The sequence below is a fragment of the Conger conger genome, chromosome 2, assembly GCF_963514075.1.
Source record: "Conger conger chromosome 2, fConCon1.1, whole genome shotgun sequence".
NCBI classification, from domain to species: Eukaryota; Metazoa; Chordata; class Actinopteri; order Anguilliformes; family Congridae; genus Conger; species Conger conger.
In genome coordinates, this window is record NC_083761.1 from 75176628 (window position 1) to 75198066 (window position 21439).

Here is a 21439-nt window from a genome sequence, read left to right on the forward strand (position 1 = left end):
TTCTCGACATGTATGGAATACTCTGGTAATAGAAGTCCGTAGCAGTTCAATTCAAACATCTGAGATGGGGCTGAATCTATTTGGTTAAACAAGTCTTCAGCGAGCGAGACGTCTCTTGTTCTGCAAAGCGGGCCTAGATACAAATAAAAACACTTGTTATGTTACGTGACACAACACGTAGCGTCTACGTTATCGCGGGCTGTCCATTAAAACAGGATCCGGATTATCCACCGCTTTTACCCGCTCCAGTCACTATATTTCCGACGTAAACAGGTTGTTTATCCATCGCACGTCCTATTCCGCAGTTTATTTTAAGAATGTTCCTTTCGCCGTGCTGGATAGAGTTAACGAGAGCGGAGAAGCGATTTAAAACTGATTTTACGTTATTTTTCTTCCGAATGTGTATTGGTTTGCCAGCTGCTCTTTCTGCTCTCATTCGGTCTGAATGGAAAATGGAAATGGAAATACACTTGATGTGTACAGAAATGAGAGAAAGCGTGCGTGCACCGAATGGCAATAACACCATACTTGGCAACAGCACGGTACGTATAAGAAACTAACATGAAAATAAAACAAGCTAATCATACATACAGCCAAAGCTGCTCAAAACTCATACACAGTAGGCTACATTGTAATATTGCTGCTAATTCGTTGTATTATATAATATTAGATCATCATATTTTATAGAGTCTGCCCATTCCTACTGTTCCCAATGTTTTTACCCACAGAACTGCTACTCACTGGATGGTTTTTGTTTATCACACAATTCACCATAGACTGCAGTGCATGGAAATGCCAGGAAGGCAGCTGTTTCTGAGATGCTGCAATCGACATGTCTGGCCCCAAGAATCATTACCATGGTCAAAGTTGCCTAGATCAAGCTTAGATAACGCATTTTAATGTTTGGTCGAACACAAAATTAATCTCTTCACCATGTCTGCATGGTTGCAACCACGTGATTTGCTGTTTGGACGGGCAGGCTATTGACATTAACTATCAGGTATACCTAATAAAGTGACCGGTGGGATACATCTTGGGATAAAGACATTTTTTTTCTTGCTTTAGTACTCTGTACCCGACACTTTCAGATTTTTTTCATCAAACAATCCACATGTGGTTACAGTGTTGATTTTCAGCTTTTATTAAATACTTTTTTTTATACTTTTTGGTTTCACCATGTAGAAATTACAACACTAATTATACATTAATTATACATAGTCCCTCATTTCAGGGCACCGTACAGGGCGGCCTGTAGCGTAGTGGTTAAGGTACATGACTGGGAGACACAAGGTCAGTGGTTCTAATCCCAGTGTAGCCACAATATGATCCGCACAGCTGTTGGGCCCTTGAGCAAGGCCCTTAACCCTGCATTGCTCCAGGGGAGGATTGTCTCCTGCTTCGTCTAATCAACTGTTTGTCGCTCTGGATAAGAGCGTCTGCCAAATGCCAATAATGTAATGTAATGTAATGAGTGGCTTTACAGGTGTTTCTGATGAGTAAGGTGTGATCATTCGCTGCACCTCTTGGGGCACTGAGGGATATAAGGCAGGTAGAAGAAAGCTTTCAGTGTTTAGTCTTAATCCGACTGCCTTTTGACTGCCTTTGGAGTCCATCTTCCAATACCATACTATTTTCCTGTGAGCCTGCAGACGTATCATAAGACATGCTATTACTAAAAATGCCCCGCTCATTGATTTTGTCATGAGTGAAAAACACGGTGTCTGTGTTTTTGTTTCCCCTCCCTCTTGGGTTGTGTGTGGGTGTGTCTCCCTCTGTCTGTGTGTATGTGAGCCTACACTACTGGCTGCAGGTGTGACTCATGCTGGCTTCAGGAGTCTCCGCCCCCATGCACACCAGTCTTGGATTTCCTCATCAGCTCCAGCATAAGAGGGTTAATCAGAAGATCCTTCCTCGCCAGATCGTCTGTGTACAAGCGGTGAACTCTCCTTCTTCGAACCAGCTAAGAAATATTTTAGCAGTAACTTCTACTCGGCTGTATCTGTTTTTTACCCCCCAGCTTCCTTTTTTTTCCCAGTCAGCCGTAGCTTTATTTTGAGTTTGGACTTTAACTAGTGTTTTTTCTCGCTAGCTTGCTAGTAGATTTCTGTTCTCCAGACTCCCCCCTCTCTTGCGCCCCTGAAGACTCCTGAGTTTATCCCCCTGGATTTTGTGTACCTCTGGGCCCACTTTCATTAAAGACTGTTACCAACTTTTACCAGTTTCTGAGTGTGTATTCAGAGTTGCCTTTTTTGGTCCGCCATTTTTGTTACCTCATAACAGATTTATGGGACTTTCCATCAGGACATCCTAAAAATGATGGTGTGCTTCCTGAAAAGTGTACTCCCAAATACACTCAGGGAATTTAAGCATACTGCATTTATAGAGAAGGTTGCCTCCTAAAAGTTCTCATTCTCCATCTCTCATCCTACAACTTCCATCCACATCCAGGCATCAATAGTAAGTTGTAAGCTGTAAGCTGTTTCAGACACAGCCAATGCAGGATGGGCCAGAGGGCTGGGGTGGTGGAGGTCGGAGGTGCTAAATGCAGGAATGATGAAAATGTTTGAAAACAAAATCACTGCGATCATCTGTGACCTTGATGTTTGACCTCTTGACCTTGAAATGAGCAAAATTGGGGGAACAAGGAGTGAGAATGTTTGTGACAAAGCACACCTGCATCTACTTCTACTAATTAGTAGCTCAATAAGATCTCTAAATGAGTTCTGCTTCGTTAGGTTTGGAGTGAAAAACTAGTGGACGGTAGATCCCCAGGAACAGACTTGGGCAGCCCTGTTCCATGTTTTGAATGAGGTGTGCTTTGTTAGGTTCCAGGAAAACCTACACAATTGAAGATCTCCAGGAACAGAGTTTGGCAGCCCTGTGCTAAAGGAATAGGAAACACCCACTTCTGTGACACAGGCATCGCATGACCGAACCACAGGGAGAGAAAATGTGCTATTTCAAGACTGTCCACTAGGTGACAGTGTATTCAAGGCTACGATGTTTCATTTTGTTTAGATGCAGGTGGCTGAAGCCAATTCTGGAGGCCTACAGTGTCAGGCCTGGCTAGTGCTGCCCATAGCCTGCTGCTGCTGTTTGTATGCTCTTCTGCTCCTGCTGCCCGAAGGATTGCTGCTCACCCTCCACCACCCCAGCTTCCACCTGTCGTTTGGATCTACTTCTGTGTTGTGGAGGGGGATTTGTATTTTTCCTGGTTAGTAGGATAGATGTAGGGTTGTCTACCCACCCTGGAGACACCCAAAAGTAGGCAGAAGTCTCCTGCTCATCGGCTATCTGCACCACGGGCAAAAGTGAAAATATTGCATCGGAATGATGTGTCCTGATTTAATTATTATCACTATCATGGAGAACAAACATGTCATGGTCTGCAGGGGGCAGTATAGTCCTATAAGCAGAATGCTTTATTTTATAGGCTGTTAATTACCTAGTATTTACCAGCTACATATGTGTAATATGTGTGGCACTTACCTGGTATTTACACAGTAAACAAGGAATTAACAGCCTGTACAATAAAGTTTTACCGCAGACTCTCCTCTGTCTGTGGGAGAGGGGGTCCTCTCTACGTGGCGTTTTTGTACGGTTCTGTGTGCGACTGCTTGCATATGTGGCAGCTGTGAGCCAATTTACTGGCAGGATGGCCACTACGATATTATTTGAACACCCCCCCCCCCACACACACACACACCACCACCGCCACCACCCACCCGTAGCCCCCCCTGCTCGTGGCAGAAGTGGGGCGTGCTGCACCTGTTGGGGCGACGGGGGGAGTAAGGGAAAGTGGCCGTGCCGGGATGGCAGCTGCAGGAGGTGTGAAGAGACCATGTTGTCTTACCAGCGAGCGGGAACACGCGCTAGCTCCTGCGATGCTCGTGCACGTGCTGTCAGAGCACGACTGAGCGCTAACACAGAGCTACAGAGTGCTAATACAGGGCAACAGAGTGCTAACACAGGACTACAGAGTGCTAACACAGGACTACAGAGCACTAACGCAGGACTATAGAGCACTACCACACAGATACAGAGTGCTAACACAGGACTACGGAGCACTAACACAGGACTATAGAGCACTACCACACAGATACAGAGTGCTAACACAGGGCTACACAGTGCTACCACAGGGCTACAGAGAGCTACAGAATGCTACCCCAGAGCTACTGAGTGCTAAGGCAGGGCTACTGAGAGCTACATATGCTTAATACAGAGCTACAGAGTGCTAACGCAGGGCTACAGAGAACTACAGAATGCTACCCCAGAGCTACTGAGTGCTAACACAGGGCTGCAGAGAGCTGCAGAGTGCTGTCACAGAGCTACAGAGTGCTAACACAGGGCTACATAGAGTTGGCGAGTGCTACCACAGAGCTACAGAGTGCTAACACAGGGCTACTGAGAGCTAAAGAATAGTACCAGAGCGAGATAGTGCTACAGAATACTACAGAGCTACGGGGGGTTAATGCAGGGCTACAGAGTGCTACCACAGGGCTACAAAGCACTACCACAGAGCTACAGTGTGCTAATAGGGCTACAGAGTGCTACCGCAGGGCTACCCACCTATACAGACTGGCTTTCCTGTTTGTGTGGCTTTGTTTTTATGTCTGTTTATATTCATTTTTGTTTTTTATCCATTTACATATTTTTCACTTTGTTTTTATGCGTCTGCGGAGCTCTTGGTGAACTTCTTCTTGAAAAGTGCTACATAAATAGACTTGACTTAATGAATAAAGAGCTGCAGAGACACAGAGCTACATAGCTACAGAGACACATAGCTATAGAGTTACAGTCGCTGAGTTACAGAGATAAAGAGCTAGAGTTACAGTAACATAGTTATAGTTACAATGCTACCTATACAGAGTTACTGAGACACAGAGCTATAGAGCTATAGCCACAGAGATACAGAGCAACAATTACAGTCACGTAGTTACAGTTACAGTGCTACAGAGATACAGAGTTACAGTGAAATAGTTACAGCTACAGAGATATAGTTATAGAGTTAAGGCCCATCTGTACCAAGAACTAGTGTATCTCTATAAACAATAACTATAACGATGTGAGTATCCACACTGATGAACAATACCGTTCTGTACAGTAAATAGCCATTTTGAAGCAGAAGTGTTGTAAATTCGGGTGGATTTTGATTGACTTGGCTGTCAGTGTTTCTATCGTTCATGCAGCTGGAAGAAATCGCTCTGGAAGTCATCCCAATGACATTGCTTGTCACTCTAATTATAGTTGTTTGTACTCCAACATCCGCTTGAGTTAGAACGATTTTTAAAATGATATATTCATAGTTATAGTTAGTGTTCTTGCTATGGACGGGCGTTTAGAACAGTATAGCATGATGGCACAGCTACTGGAATGCGAGAGTTGCCACTAATGCACACACACACACTCATACACACACACACACACACGCATACACACACACTCACGCACGCATACAGACACACCCACAAACTGCACATGCACCGTTCTTACATTTTAAATTCATAAACCGAGAAATTACACCATGTACTCCATAAGAGACTGACAGTAGCCCAAATTACTCCTCTGTGCTTCGTTCTTTCATCAGTTTTGGCAGTTGGACATGTGTCGGGGGGTCACCACCCTAACCGTCTCACTCCACCGCCCCTGCCCCCCACCCCCTGCCCCCCGACCTCCACCGCCCCAGCCCTCTGGCCCATCCTGCTCATCTCAGATCTACTGCTTCCTGTGCCGGGCTATCTGACTCTGAGGCTGTGAAATTGATTTGAGCTGCAGTAGAGACACGCTCTGGAAATCTGGAAAGTGTGAATGTGTGTGTGCACATGTGCATGGGTGTGTGCAAGTTTATCGGTGTGTGTGTGTGTGTGTGTGTGTGTGTATGCGCGTGTGTTCATGTGGATGTGCATGTAAGTGTATGTGTGTGAGTGTGTGTGAGTGTGCGTGTGTGTCTTGATATCTATTATGCACGTTTTCAATGATTGACTAAAAAGTCCATAATTGTGTTCACACAAATGCACACACACACACAGAGACACTCTCTCACACATGCACACACAGTTACTCTCATATATACTCTCTCTCTCTCACACACACACACTCACACTCACACTCACACACACACACGTGCATGGTGCAGGGAGTGATGGTGGTACCGTGGTCTGGGCACTGGGTCAGTGACCTGCTGATTTGGGACAGTGCTCTCCATTGTACACACCAGCTGCAAAAGAAAAGAGCCAGACCACCACAGCAATCTCTCTTTTCTCTCGTTCCCTCTCTTCTATCTTTTACTCCTTCAGCCCCTCCGCCCCCAAGATGGCTCGGAGCCATGAATAAGGGCCAGGCCGTACCAGGGGGTTTCTGTCACACCACCCAAACTGTGCAAGCCAGGGGGTCAAAGGCCGGGCTCATTTGCATTTCTGGTGAGCCATGGGAAGGTCACATGACAGGAAGTGCTGTGTGAAGAAAGACTTCAGCTCTCTTCACCTTCCTCTGGAAAGCACATTTCATATGTCAGCTGAAAGGAAGACCTTCCAAGCCCTGCTAGGGGTGACATCACTGCCCATGACATCACCGGGGATGACATCACTCACCGCAGGTGTCGCTGAGGCTGACCTGTCAACCTTTCAGTCGTGGAAAGAGAGAGAGCTAGAGAAACGGGATGGGTTTCCAAAAACCTACGATACAGGGGCTTCCCATGCAGAGAGAGAGAGAGAGAGAGAGAGAGCGAGAGAGAGAGAGAGAGAGAAACATAACAGACTTTAGTCAGAGAGTGGGAGGTGTAGCAAGAGAGAGGAAGAGAGAAAGAGACCGAAAGACAAAGAAATGAGAGAAAGGCAGAATGAGAAAGAGAGAAGAGAAAGAGGGAGAGTATGTAAGAAGATGACTGGGAAAAGAGAGGGATAATGAGAGACAGGGAAATTGTCCTTTTTGTTTCCTTTGGTTGTTTTTCAAAGAAACCAACTTCCAGTCTAGAGTGTGATCTTCTTTCTTTCTTTTTAAGCCCAGGATGTAGGACTCCAGTCGATCTGTAATATGGAAGCCATTTTAGGTTTGTGGGCATGCTCAAACTCAAACGCATTTCTAAAAAGCCAAAAAGCTTCCCGTAAATACTCAAATCAGCTCCTCTCTCAGTCCACAGTGGCAGTTACGGTACTTTAGAACATGGCAGAATTTAATAGGCAGTTATGTTCTATAGTTTAGTCAGTTGTGGTAACGATGGTGACCTTCACAGGGCTGTGGTGAACCACTCCATGGGGCGACATGGCTCGGGCAGTAAGGAAGGTTGCCGGTTCGATCCCTCGCCCGGGCTGTGTCAAAGTGTCCCTGAGCAAGACACCTAACCCCCAAATGCTCCTGATGAGCTGGTCGGGGCCTTGCATGGCAGCCAATCGCCGTCGGTGTGTGAGTGTGTGTCTGAATGGGTGAATGGAGAAGCATCAATTGTACAGCGCTTTGGATAAAGGCGCTATATAAAAGCCTGCCATTTACCATTTTACCATTTACTCCACAACCCGACCTGCAGGATTGGACCACACCCGTCACCTGATAGCAGCCAATCACAAGGCATGGGCACACATACACGCAGACATACACATAAGGCTTCTCACTGTTTTTTTACAGTGATGAAGAAAAGAACCAAACCAGCAAGTGAGTAACATCACTAAAGCGTTAAATTTCAGCTAAATATGCATACCTAAGACCAAAATATGACAGATATAGATATGGGGGGGGGGGGCATTGTTCTTTAATTGAAACAAGCTGTGGGGCTGCTGGATGTGTTACTGCGCTATCCTGTTATTACACTGCACTAGGGTGCACGATGGGTCCCACAGTCTGGTGTCTGTTATTACCCTGCACTAGGGTGCACGATGGGTCCCACAGTCTGGTGTCTGTTAAGGCTCTGCTCCAGTGTGTGGATGGGTCCCATGGTCTGATATCTGTTAAGGCTCTGCTCCAGTGTGTGGATGAGCCCCACAGTCTGATATCTGTTAAGGCTCTGTTCCAGTGTGTGGATGGACCCCATGGTCTGGTATCTGTTAACGCTCTGCACCAGTGTGTGGATGAGCCCCACAGTCCGATATCTGTTAAGGCTCTGTTCCAGTGTGTGGATGGGCCCATGGTCTGGTATCTGTTAAGGCTCTGTTCCAGTGTGTAGATGGGCCCCCATAGTCTGGTATCTGTTAAGGCTCTGTTCCAGTGTGTAGATGGGCCCCATGGTCTGGTATCTGTTAAGGCTCTGTTCCAGTGTGTGGATGAGCCCCACAGTCTGATATCTGTTAAGGCTCTGTTCCAGTGTGTGGATGGACCCCATGGTCTGGTATCTGTTAACGCTCTGCACCAGTGTGTGGATGAGCCCCACAGTCCGATATCTGTTAAGGCTCTGCTCCAGTGTGTGGATGAGCCCCACAGTCTGATATCTGTTAAGGCTCTGCTCCAGTGTGTAGATGGGCCCCATGGTCTGGTATCTGTTGAGGCTCTGTTCCAGTGTGTAGATGGGCCCCCATGGTCTGGTATCTGTTAAGGCTCTGTTCCAGTGTGTGGATGGGCCCATGGTCTGGTATCTGTTAAGGCTCTGTTCCAGTGTGTAGATGGGCCCCATGGTCTGGTATCTGTTAAGGCTCTGTTCCAGTGTGTAGATGGGCCCCATGGTCTGGTATCTGTTAAGGCTCTGTTCCAGTGTGTAGATGGGCCCCATGGTCTGGTATCTGTTGAGGCTCTGTTCCAGTGTGTAGATGGGCCCCATGCCAGATATTCAACTCTGTGTGCTTTACATTGAGAGTCCCACCTCCTTCCAGTCTAACCTCTGTTCAGGTTTTACACAACTTACAGATATACTTGTGAGAGTTTATGATTAAAGTGCCATGCTACTGCAACTGATTTTCATGTTTCACATCTCATAAATTCATGTTACCCTCTGCCCAGAACCTCCTGTAGTTCAGAAGCAGACCTCAGTAGCTGAGTATCTGGCTAATGTGTTGAATCTGTGGCTGGAGCCTCTCAGTGTTCTGTAAATGTGTCAGTGATTGGGGATTGGGGGGTGTGGGGGGTGGCTGAGAAAGTTACCATGGTTACGGTGGCATGGCACAGTCATGCAGCCGATAAAATAAAAATGAACAGATGAGTGCTCTTGGGGAGCAGAGTTATGCAGTGCCAAGAACAAGAGAGTGAGAGAGTGAGAGACAGAGAGAGAGAGAGAGAACAAAGGGAAGAATGGAGAGGGACAGTAGAAATCTTTGGAAAGGCAAAGCGGGCTCGGACGGTAGCAGTGACATTCAGCGGGCCACGCACAACAAAGTTGTCATTCGAGCGGAACTGCGGGGTGCTTGGGGGCACAGGCAGGGGATGGGCGGGCGTCACACACACTGTTTACTTCCTGTCCCTGGCGGAAAGCATCTCCCCAAAGCAACTGAAACTGATTTCACACACCACATCGTAGAGCCGCCTGTAGCGTAGTGGTTAAGGTACATGACTGGGACTGGTTAAATCCCCGGTGTAGCCACAATACAATCTGCACAGCTGTTGGGCCCTTGTGCAAGGCCCGTAACCCTGAATTGCTTTGGATTGTCTCCTGCTTAGTCTCATCAACTGTAAGTCGCTCTGGATAAGAGCCTCTGCCAAATGCCATTAATGTAATGTAATGTAATATCATCAAGGACCACAATGGAAATAAGTGTTTAATTAATACTTTTTGTGCTGTGAAATATGCATGAAGTGCTGTCATCATGTATGGTTTCTCTTTTTGTAAGGTATTAATCCCAAAATAAAATAAAATCATCCTGTCCTCTTTCTGGGGCTTTACCCATAATGCAAAGCACAATGAAGCAGGCTACATACAGCATCCCTGTACAGTTGAAATGCAGTTATAGATTGTGTCTCTTGATTCGGTGATTGACTAAAAGTCCATGACATTACATTAATGGAATTTGGCAGACGCTCTTATCCAGAGCGACATACAGTTGATTAGACTAAACCAGAGACAAACCTCCCCCTGAACAATGCAGGGTTAAGGGCCTTGCTCAAGGGCCCAACAGCTGTGTGGATCTTATTGTGGCTACACTAGGGAGCGAACCACCGACCTGGCGGGTCCCAGGCATGTACCTTAACCACTACACTACAGGCCGCCCTCACATAAGTGCCATACCCTCTGGTATATAACTGCTCCTCGTGCTCTTGCGGCCCGTTGGCATTCTGCTTACCGCCATTCCGGCCACCCAGCGGTTATTTTAACAGCCATTACTCATCTGAAGTGATTCACATTTACATGCTTTTGCTGGACACTGCAGCTGTTGGGACAGTGCCCCCCTCTCCATTGTCAATTCCCCCTCCCTTAAGTAAGGTGCCATGACCTGCTCCAATGCTCGGCAGTAAGCGTGGGGTTCATTCCAGTTGCTTATGTCATCCTTCCCTCTCTCCTTGGACCTTCACTGACCCGGAGAAATCGATTGAGGTCCGCCATCTTTAAGGACATTCCAACCCGCTAAATGCTCCTTGGAGTGTTCGGGGAGCTCGAAGCAGAACGCCGACAGCAGGCCTGCTTGCTTGCAAGCCTTAACAGCTTTTTATTTATAATTTAAGCACATTTTCATTCACAGTTGGGGCAGATGTTTCACTTAAGTGTAATTACAGTAGTATTTTATTTACTGGCCATTGGCCCAAGAGAGAAACTCATTACATTAAATCAATAGCCTATATTGCAGTGGCTGCCTGAAATCTTGGATTCAGAAGATGGAAAATCGGCTTTTAAACAGTGGACAGTCAGACCAGTCCCTATCTGTCACAAATAACTACACATCTATACTTGCTAAGCAATGTCTACCTCAGTATTCGCATCACATCTTGCAGATGCAATGAGCGTTTATTTCGGCTTGATTTATTTGGCTGAATCTTTATTAAAACAGTGCCCCGGCAGGGAATCAAAGCCACCAGTCACAAACACGCTTCCCTCACCATTATACTGCCTCGTTCAAAGAAAATGAAATTACGAAAGCTCTCCGGGAACAAAAGCGGAGCATTCGCAAGCTTTCACAACTAAAGGTCAGCTCAGTACAATGTGAGTGTGTGCGTGTGATACTGTGAGATTTTGTGTGTGCGTGAGTGTGTGAAATGTGAGACAATCTCAAAGTGTGAAGTTCTATACTTGCAAATGTCCCACTCCGTGCCATTATGTTTCTGTGAGTGTGTCCCGCAGTGTGTGTGTGTACTGTGTGTATGTGTATGTGTGTGTGTGTGTGTGTGGGAATCTCACTTTCACTCTCTCTTTCTCTCTCTGTACACTGTGCATGCTTAACACTCAGTGCAGTCTGCATACACTGGGCTCTATATACATTCACCAAGCACTTTATTAGGAACATTTTTACTTCATTACACCTACTTATTCATGTGATTATCTAATCGGCCAATTATGTGGCAGCAGTGCAATGCATACAATCATGTAGATATGGGCCAGGAGCAGTTGATGTTCACATCAGCCATCAGAATGGGGAAAAAATTTGATCTAAGTGACTTTGACCATGGAATGATTGTAGGTGGCAGACAGGGTGATTTGAGTATCTCCAGAAACTGCTGCTCTCCTGGGATTTTCATGCACACTAGTATCTAGAGTTGGCCAGAATGGTCAGACTGGTCAAAGCTGACAGGAAGGTGACATTAATGCAAATAACCACACATTACAACAGTGGTATGCAGAAGAGCATCTCTGAACACACAACGCATCATAACTCTCATAAGTCTAAAAAATACCTAATAAAGTGCTCATCATTCATGCTCAAAGCACTTTGCATGCAGCACCCCCGCTCTCCTGTTTGGTCGTAGTGATGCGGGTGAACATGGTCTTATGTTACCCTTATGTAGCTCAATACCTGTTGTCCCTGCTGTCCGTCAGTCAGTGACGCAAGATGCTGACTCATTGGTAAATGATGACGCAATCCTATGCTGGGCCTTTTTTTTGTTTGTTTACAAAGAGGTAAAATGCCCTTGTCGAAACACCACAGTAGGTCAATTTGTTTGTTTCGAAATTGAGGTTTCTAAGGTGTGGTTTACAATATCTGAACAAAAAACGTAAGCGCTCAAAAGTGACTGAGTTCATTCTGTCAGCTTTGTTCTGCTTGTTATCAAGAATTCCTACTGGGGCTGGCTTGGAAAAAGCACAACAGTCACTATTTTAAAAAATAAACCTTTCTCCAATGAGCTTCCTTCAGGTCATCCTGTCTGTTTTTTATCTTTTTTTTGTACTTTTTCTCTATTTAACATATTTATGTTGTGTTGTTGCTGGCTGGTGCTTGTATGGTTATCATTCATAATTTTTACATTGTGTTTTATGGAGCACTCTGATATGGAGCAGCAGACTCATGCATCTGAGAGACCACTCAATACCCCCCCTAATAATGACCTGTCATTTATTCCGCCCTTCTATTTTCTGCCCAATTCATTCTTTTCTTACTCTCCGGATAAAGGGGTACAAAGGAGTGCTTCCACAAAATAATGAATAATTAAAATTCAGCAGCTCTCTCTCTCTCTCTTTCCCACTCTCTTCCTCTCTCTTCCTCTCTCTCTCTCTTTCCCTCTCTCTTCCTCTCGCTCTCTCTCTCTTCCTCTCTCTCTCGCTTTCCCTCTCTCTTCCTCTCTCTCTCTCTTCCTCTCTCTCTTTCCCTCTCTCTTCCTCTCTCTCTCTTTCCCTCTCTCTCTCTCTCTCTCTCTCTCTCTCTTTCCCTCTCCCTCTCTCTCTCTCTCTCTCTCTCTCCAGCTGGCTCGGAACAGCTTCTTGGCACACGCTGGCCCCTGTCCGGTTTAAAATTCTACACCACGGACCACGAAAAGCCCAGCTGGACTCCTCTTCCCCGTAACCGCGTGCTAGATGTGTGTGTGTGTGTGTGTGTGGGGGGGGGGTTCTCCGTCCCTGTATATAGTGCACATCTCCGGAACGACTGCGCTCGCCAGGCTCATATCCAGAGTGCGGTGGGTTCACATCCCAGGCTCAGTGCGCGGGCCAGAACGGCACTCTCACTCAGCAGCCGAGGTTGGAGCTCAAGCAGAACTGTCGTAAAGGGACGGCCCAGAGGCAGGAGACCCTGAAGAAGACGCATGCGATAGCTCTCTCGGCTCTCCCGTCCCGGAGCCGAGTGTGGTCTGCTGCGTTTGTCAGATGAAATGTTTATCATCCTCTAACCGTTCTGACTCACACCGCGCCCCTGGCCGTGTGGAGGAATCTACGGGGAGAGATAAACGCACTGACAGTGCAGTACGGACGAATTTGGACAGTGGAACTATTTATGTTCTGGTAACACTTTCTTTGAAGGGTCCTACATAACAGCTATATTACTCCTTCATAAGCACTACATAGCACATTCATAAGCACTACACACGTAAGCATTCATAAGCACTTACTTATATAAACAACTGCAAATAGGCTAATGGTGTTTTGCCACAATCTAGATGCCATGAGTGACATTACCATGTTCCTTTACATCATTTCACTTGGTACGTCATGATAATGTCACTTGCTGCATCAATGTTGACATAACACACCATATGTCTATTTGCTGTTACAGCCATAAGCACTAAAAAATGCATATGCAGTGCCTATTAATGTTCTATGAAGTGCATATGAAGGAGATATATAGCCCTTATATAGGACCCTTCAAAGAAAGTGTTACCTATATTATTTTGGATTTGAAACAACAAATGTGAGATTAAAGTGCTGACTGCCACCTTTAATTTGAAGGTATTTACATCCATATCAGGTGATCCGGGGAGGAATTACATCTCTCTTTGTACATAGCTCCCCCATTTTTGGGAACCAAATGTAATTGGACAGTTGGCTTCTCAGATATTTCTGACTAATCAGTTGTATTCAATTACATCCTTAGTGCAGGTATAAGAAAGCTTTCAGCCTCTAGCCTTGATTCTACGTTTTTTATTGCCTTCGGAGGCTGTTATTGGTGTTTGGTGAGGGCCATAGTTGTATAAGCCATTATGAAGCTGCCAATTAAGGAAATAAACAGTCAGAGACATAGGCCCAACAATAGGCTTCAGTTTTAGTGTCCTGCATATGGTCCCTATTGAGTTAAGGTATTTTACTGTAGTCTATACCTTCATAAATGCATATCAGTATTCGCTGTGGCATATTCTCGTAGATGTCAACACGAATGGCATTAAACATCTATTAAACATCTGTTGAAAACATAAGTAGGCCTACTAAAATAAAATATCTCGGTCGTTGAAATGGTAGAACGGATTTCAACTTTGCCAATATGTTAAACTAATTACTAACGAGAGAGAGTACGCGAGAGAGAGGGAGACAGAGAGGGAGAGATTTCTCTTCCTGAAATCTTACACAGCTGTCTTTTGTTGGCTTACAAGTGAGACAAAAGGGAATATAATGATGCAGCTGTCATTGCGGCAAATCCGAGAGTGGAAAAATAAAATCGTGCGCCCTAAACTTGCAGCTCCCTCAAGGTGCACGAATTCAGCAAATTCAAATGAAATCCTGGCGCTTCATTTGCAATAAAAAACTACTACGTGTTAATGATGTTTCTTGTGACATCACTATAATATTTTAACATTGATTCATATTTTAACTGTCAAAAATATCACTCCCTGATTATCGCTTTGTGTTCAATGCGTAGCCTATTTGCAACCAGGTTGGCATATGCAACTGGTCCCATGCGTCACCAATAGTGACTAAGTAATCCCACTTAATTTTACATTATTCAGTCTATACGAGCTGAAAAACCCAGAACGAACAAAAGAACACTGCTTATGCTATATATCGGAGTCATTTTTATTTTTTCATGTGCAAGAATATTACGAGAGAATATTCTAGCTAACACAGAGTACATTTTAACAGTTGCTTTATTTCTAAATAGCTACACTGTAAAGAAGTAAAAAGTTGAAAAGAAAACACTGTTCTCGTGCGCTCACAAGGTTACAACCTGCCATCGGTGATGATATTCCGAATCTTCTCATGGTAAACGTCACACTATTACTGTATCAAGTGTGCCGCGGAAAAGCAAAGACAGATACATTTTTAGTTACTCTTTGTTAGAGGAAGAATGCCGAACGTCTTACATGCAAATTAAATTGTTCTAAAGAAGAAATTCAACCGAGAAATGTGTTAGGAAACGAAGCAATTTAAGGCACAAGTAATCGTTAGGTGCGCGTTATTACATGTCCAAGAACAAATCATATCATGTAGAGACATCAAGTTGGCTTGTAGACATACGTAAGCACGCACATATACACTTGTTAGTCAGTAAAGATTTTTGATTTTTTTTGTACAACCCTTTTTATATTCTTTCGTATAGCCTTTGTATGCACCACAGCCAGGATTGAGTTAAATCTCTGTCCGGGTAACGACACGCTTTTCTCACTCTATTTCCACAAAAATGTAGCCTAGCCCCCGCGACACTCCGGGGCTTAAAAAAACGTAAATTACCGGGGCACCGCATTCAGCCTCATTCAGCGCGAGGCACAAGCCCAGCTGGCTAGTCGCTCACGGAGCGCAACGTATCGTCTTACCGTCATTTCCTTAACCCTTATGTCGTGACTAATCCCGGGTGGGTAGGCGGCGTCTAAGGCACCTGTTGCAGCACATTGCATAGCATAACATTATTGAGTTTCTTATTAATCTTTTTTTCTTTTTTTTCTCGCTTATGAATCTGGAATGGGGAGGTGTAGGTCCACTGAAGGTAACTTTTTCTCGAAAGAAAAACATAGAAAGGCGGTTGTGATACTTAAAAGATGATTACATGCTCAAAAACAAAACGCGTAAAACATAATCCAAGTTATTAAAAGCAACAACAACAACGCAGTAAACATAAATACGCACTTCATAATTTTTAAAAGAAAAAACAACACCGTTAATATCTAAAGCAGGCTGGATGTGGGTTTGGAGGATGGTCCATGATCTTGTGCCCGAAGGAGCTGCAAAAAGGTTAAAAAAATATAACAATTCAAAATTAAAATCGATATCACATAACTGGTCCCAAGTATCTGTAGTGTACATTTGCTCAGCCTGTAGCCTATAGGCCTACACTAGCAGAATTATTTCTTACATCACACGATAGGTCTATTTCTAGAGCGCGCACAACCGCAGTAAAGTAGGTTACACACGCGCGCTTATACGGAGCCGCGCGTATGCAAGTCCTCACAGAGGAGTTGTGTGTAGGCACGAGCATTTCAATTTCTTCAGTTATAAGACGACTAATAATGGCCCAGAAGCGGGTTTCTTCATTAAAAAACGCTTAGAATGTATTTAAAGTCAGCAGGCACTTCGTGTTTCCTTCTTCTCCAACGGACAACTCGGTGCGCTTCCGCCAAAATGTGTTCCTTGATTAGTGCAGACATCTAAGGAAGGCAGGACCTTAAGGCTCCTTAAGACCATGCCAGTGGGAACATCACACTTATGCAGTTCCTTGTGTACAATCTGTACAGTGTACATGTGTTGATTAAGGCCTTGTCAGGGTTGTGTATACCGGCTGGTCCCAGGTGGCAGTGGGGCTGTGGGAAGGAGGGATGGATAAGCTGTTCAAGATGGGGGTCGCGTAGGCCCTGCGTGAGGAATGGAAGTACGGGTACTGGTAAATACCAGAGGGGTACCCTGAGTACGGACTGTAGTAGCTGGAGCTCTGGACGTCTGTGTAGTCACACTGGGGATTTGAGAATGATGCGGTGGAGGAGGACACGCAGGCCTGTGCGCCGTAGGAGCCGTACTCGGGGTGAGAGGGGGAGCCGTGGGAGTTGTCCGGATAGTGGGAGGGACTCAGCTGTTCGGTTTTGATGTGCGGTCTTTGCTGGCCCGCCTCGCTCGCGCCGGATGATGACGACGACGACGAGGAGGACAACGCGCTCTTGTGACTCCAGGCGGGGCCGTACGCAGAGCCGTAGGAGGCGCTGGTTGCTGAACTCTGTCCGTGACCGTGGTCCGAGGCTAGGGAAGCGGTGGCGGCCGCGTGGCCGCCGAGAGGCAGGTACTGGTCGAACTCGTGCACATCGAACGCTTCCATGTTGCTGATGACGTCGGTGCTGAGCTCGGAGATATCCACGTTGCTGAAGTCGATGTTCTGTCTGCCGCTGTCCAGGAGCCGCCTGCCCTCGTGTTTGGGATCCAGCTTTCCTCCGTGGTGCAGATCGGTTTTCGGGGTGGTGGGAGGAGTTGGGGGCACGTGAGGTTGTCCTATAGAGAAGTACATAAATACCTTGTAATTTATTTTCATATAAATCCCACGCATCTTCTGCGCGCCAAAGAAAACTGTGGTGCCAGCACCGACTCTCGTGTGTAAAAAGATGGCTAAATTGCATTGTCGTTTTCAGAAAATACGATTCGAAAATGGGGATAGTACTTTATTTAGAAACAAATATGTGTGAAACACGGTTCAAAATTCATTTGTAATTTTAGTTTCCTGTTCGGCTGCACATGACTAACACATAACGCAGCATCAGGTGTGTTTACCGGTCAGGTGAATCCACGGTGCGGTATGACGCTTTCGTGTCTGATTGGTAGATGCTCACCTGTGTGTTCAGGATGGTGGTGCCCGTCTCCCATGCCTGCGAGGTTGAGCATGCCCGGTTCTGCCTTGTACAGTTGACCCGGAGGATGATGGCTCAACTCTGCTCCGGAGTCCGAGTCGCTTTGCCCGCTCTTCACGTTTTTCCGCCGCCGGGGCTGATACTTATAGTCGGGGTGATCTCTCTTATGTTGGACCCTCAGCCTCTCCGCTTCGTCCACGAAGGGTCTCTTCTCGCTTTCCGACAGCAAGCTGTGAAAGATTGCCAGATCATTATAAGACAATTATACGTTACTTATCAATGCAGCAAAACGACAGAAACGGTGCCCTTTGACAGTTTAATTACCAACCGGTGTTGTACTCTAGCACTGCATTTAGAATATCATTTGCATTTTGGCAATGACAATTTGCATGCATGTACTCGCACACATTATTCAGTGAAGAAAGTTCATCTTCAAGTTTCTGCACTCTTAAAAATTATGTGTTTGGTGTTGCTTTCAACACATTTTGTGTCAAAATTATTACCTTTGAGTCAGAAATATACAATGTATGTGTTACAAAGAGAGACTTGCTGTGTTGTGAAAGTAACACAACATGCGTTGCTCTTAATTAGACATGGAGGTGTGTTAAAAATGGCGTTATTGGTTTTGGTTTTACACACCTGTTTTGAGAGTGTGTGAAGCAAATCTCAGCAAAATATCCAATATTAATAAAACTCTTAACAGAGTGAATGTGAATCCAATAGGGATATGTACTGTGCAAGAGTTCATCTAACACTAAATATTGCAAATGATATAATATATCAAGGAGACAACTGACACTATCACCTTTAATCTGGCCTATATGTGCAAATGCAGAAGGAGCTGTCTAAAATTAGACCACGAAGACCAAGAGATAATCATGCAGATTTCTGAAACAGATTTACATGTACAATATAGATATCTTGTGAGAATTGCCATTCACTCTCAGAAAAAAAAGGTCTTTCGCTTGTCTCCACAGAGGAACCCCGTATAGTAGTTATTTATGGAACCCTCTATCATAAGTGTGAAGTGTGAAAGCTCTCAGACAAATAACAATTTTGCCAGAAAAAAAAAAAAATTTCTGAGAGTGAGCTAAAAAAATAATCTTTATGCAGAATTACCGCCATAGTTTCCCGAGCGTCTTGCTGAGCTCCGCGTTGTGAAGATGCGGGTACTGGTCCGCGAGCTTCCTGCGCGCGGCTTGCGCCCACACCATGAAGGCGTTCATGGGTCGCTTGACGTGCGGCTTGCTTTTCATAGACCCGTTTCCGCGCACTGGCATTGGGACCAGCGACCAGTCGTAGCCCTTCAGGACCTGCGACACCGCGTCGCGGATGCAGGAAGGGAAGCGGTCGTCCCCTGCATCGCACTCCAGTTTCGTGCCCATCTCGGCGAGTAGCTGGGAACTGTGGCCGTCGGATCCCGCCGGTGAAGAGGGGGCGTCGGAATCCGAGTCGTCCTGTGACATGGAGCTCGTGGTGCCGGTCGGACTGCAAGGGTTCCCGGTAAGGCACTTGTCCTGCTCCTCGGTCATTTCAAAAAAACTTAAGGGAGAAGTTGTGCCTAAAAAGTATACACTTAGTCGACAGTGGTATCACAGATTAAAATTCTTCTGGCAAAAAAACCTACCAAACACACCACCTTTTTTTTACGCACGGCAAACCATGTCGTACGGAGGAGTGTTTAACAATAAAACAAAAGTCATTTCCTGGTGGTTTCCTTTTTTCTGTTTCGGTCCTTCCTTTATGTCTCTTGGTGGTCCGTCGGAGGGGCTGAGGTCTGTGAGTTTGTGCGTCGCTGTGGTCCAGCGGCTACGCGCTGAGGGAACACTTGGTTGAAATCCCTGCCCTCGCTCCACCTTCCAGCGTCTGATTGGCCAGACTACGTCACAATTTACTTCTCCGATTGGACCCATTTTTCGATAGGCTCCCTGGCAGTTTGGAATACTTCTCAAGATGAATATGTTGCGCCTGAAAGTAAGGTGACATAAAAGTAAATGTTAATGATTCAATGTAATTTGACAAAATAACTGACACTATTGCCGATAATCGGTATAATTTCTAATCCGATGGTGTGCCAATTCGGAATGATACCTATAACTAATAATAGAAAAACAAATGTTCACAGTCTCCTTTTCACAGACGCTACTTTAATGAGAGAGAGAGAGAGAGCGCGAGAGAGAGAGAGAGAGGATTACCCGTCATTTGTTTTGCACTGAAACGGTTATTATTTTGTTGTATTCCTTCACAAGCACAAGCAATATCAAATGTGTTAGTTTTTTTACATGTTTCTGATAGCCTATTAATGAAATTATTAATTCTTAGATTAAACATTGTATTATGCGCATTTTTACAAGACGCATAGATCCCTAGCTCTCCTATATTGTGTCTGATGTCTCCTTTATCTCAAACTCGTTAGGGCCATTAAAAATAAAATAAACGGTTATTGTTTATTTTTATTGAGCAAATATCTTACCTTCTTAAAAACAGAAGTTATTTTCATCCTCCCAAATAATTACCAATCTCTTCACGATCAGTGAGTTTAAAATGGCAATAATTCCCAATGCATATCATTTTTAAAGAACTTTTTCATAATACAAAGTATTTATTACATGTATAATTACATGTGATAGGACATTAACGAATACATAGCGATAGCAGCGCATACGCAAACATGGCTAAAGTAAGCAGAAGTAACTGAATTAGTCGTGCTCGTTTCCATAGAATATGCATGAGTGGTGTGATCCCGTTTTGACAGTAATATTTCAAGTGCTTTGCGATTCAAATTACTGGGACACATTTACAAATTTGCCGCGCTGTTTAGTAGACTAGAAACAGACAGGTCCCTGCTTTTTTAAACAAAGAGATGCCACACTGAAATTCGCGTCCAAGAAACCTTCTGTTCCGCAGTGTTTTAACCTGCGTTCGGCGACGGGTCTACTTTGAATTGTCTCTTTATCAAAAGCCATTCACTTCATGGAATGATTCGTTTTGGTTCTAAGAGGGTTAGTTGTGTTCTAAGAACCTTATCGGCTTATCGCTGATTCTTTTCAAACAGCTTTTGTAACATCATAGAGGGTTCAATGGTTACACAATGAGAAAACAACTTCTTTTTTTGCAGGCTACAGTATTCTTTTTACGCCTTTTCCCTATCGATTCGATTGCATTTGAAATCACCAACATTTCCATCGAAATATTCACAAATGTAATAATAGGCCTTCATAAAAAAGTGAAAACGCTGAAAGAAACGCGAACCTCTTATTTACATCTTCAAATTTGAATAGGCCTACGGACCCATATCTATTTCACATTCAATTTACATGTGAAGTTATGCTATTTCTAAAATACGTAACTCTGAAACGGTTGTATTACCCCCCACAAAACAATTAAATCACAAACGCCCTTTTCACTTGAAAGATAATGAATTCAAATTGTACGCAGATTCCTTGCAAATTGTATGCGCCTTAGCGAGGGCCTACGAATGTGACTGGCATGCCTTGTGAATTCATTATTCATTTTTATAAAAACAGATTTGAATCATACAATCGTGGCAGTAAATGCTTCCCTACGTGAAATCCATGTCACTCCGTTTTTTTTCCTTAAGTTACATGCAAGATAATCATAACTTGATAAGGCTCCTTACAGAAGTATGCGAGCGCACATCATTTGAATTGTGAATGTAGGTTATTTACACAAGACATTATCACGCATGCAAAATGAGCGTGGAACTAGGTGGTCTGTTTTCAACAGTCTACGCAGTAGGACTATTTCAATAAGGCTTAGTGGCAAATAAGGGATTCCAGTTCAGAGGAAAATAGATTAAAATGTATGCAGTGTTTTGGGAATTCAGCATTTACTATTATTTATTTCATCAAAATTGCGGGTCAATGTGTTCTCTATGGACACGTCAAAAATA

At 44.7% G+C, this 21439-nt stretch overlaps 1 protein-coding gene across 1 annotated transcript; it reads right to left on the reverse strand.

The window, feature by feature from the left end:
* Positions 1-14765: 14765 nt before the first annotated feature.
* On the reverse strand, positions 14766-19317 carry LOC133121207 (transcription factor Sox-8-like). Its single transcript, XM_061230411.1, has 3 exons — positions 18646-19317; positions 17509-17756; positions 14766-17173 (listed from the first exon to the last, which is right to left on the reverse strand). Exons 1-3 carry the CDS (start codon positions 19056-19058, stop codon positions 16446-16448), a joined length of 1389 nt encoding a protein of 462 aa, XP_061086395.1. The 5' UTR covers positions 19059-19317; the 3' UTR covers positions 14766-16445.
* Positions 19318-21439: the final 2122 nt, after the last annotated feature.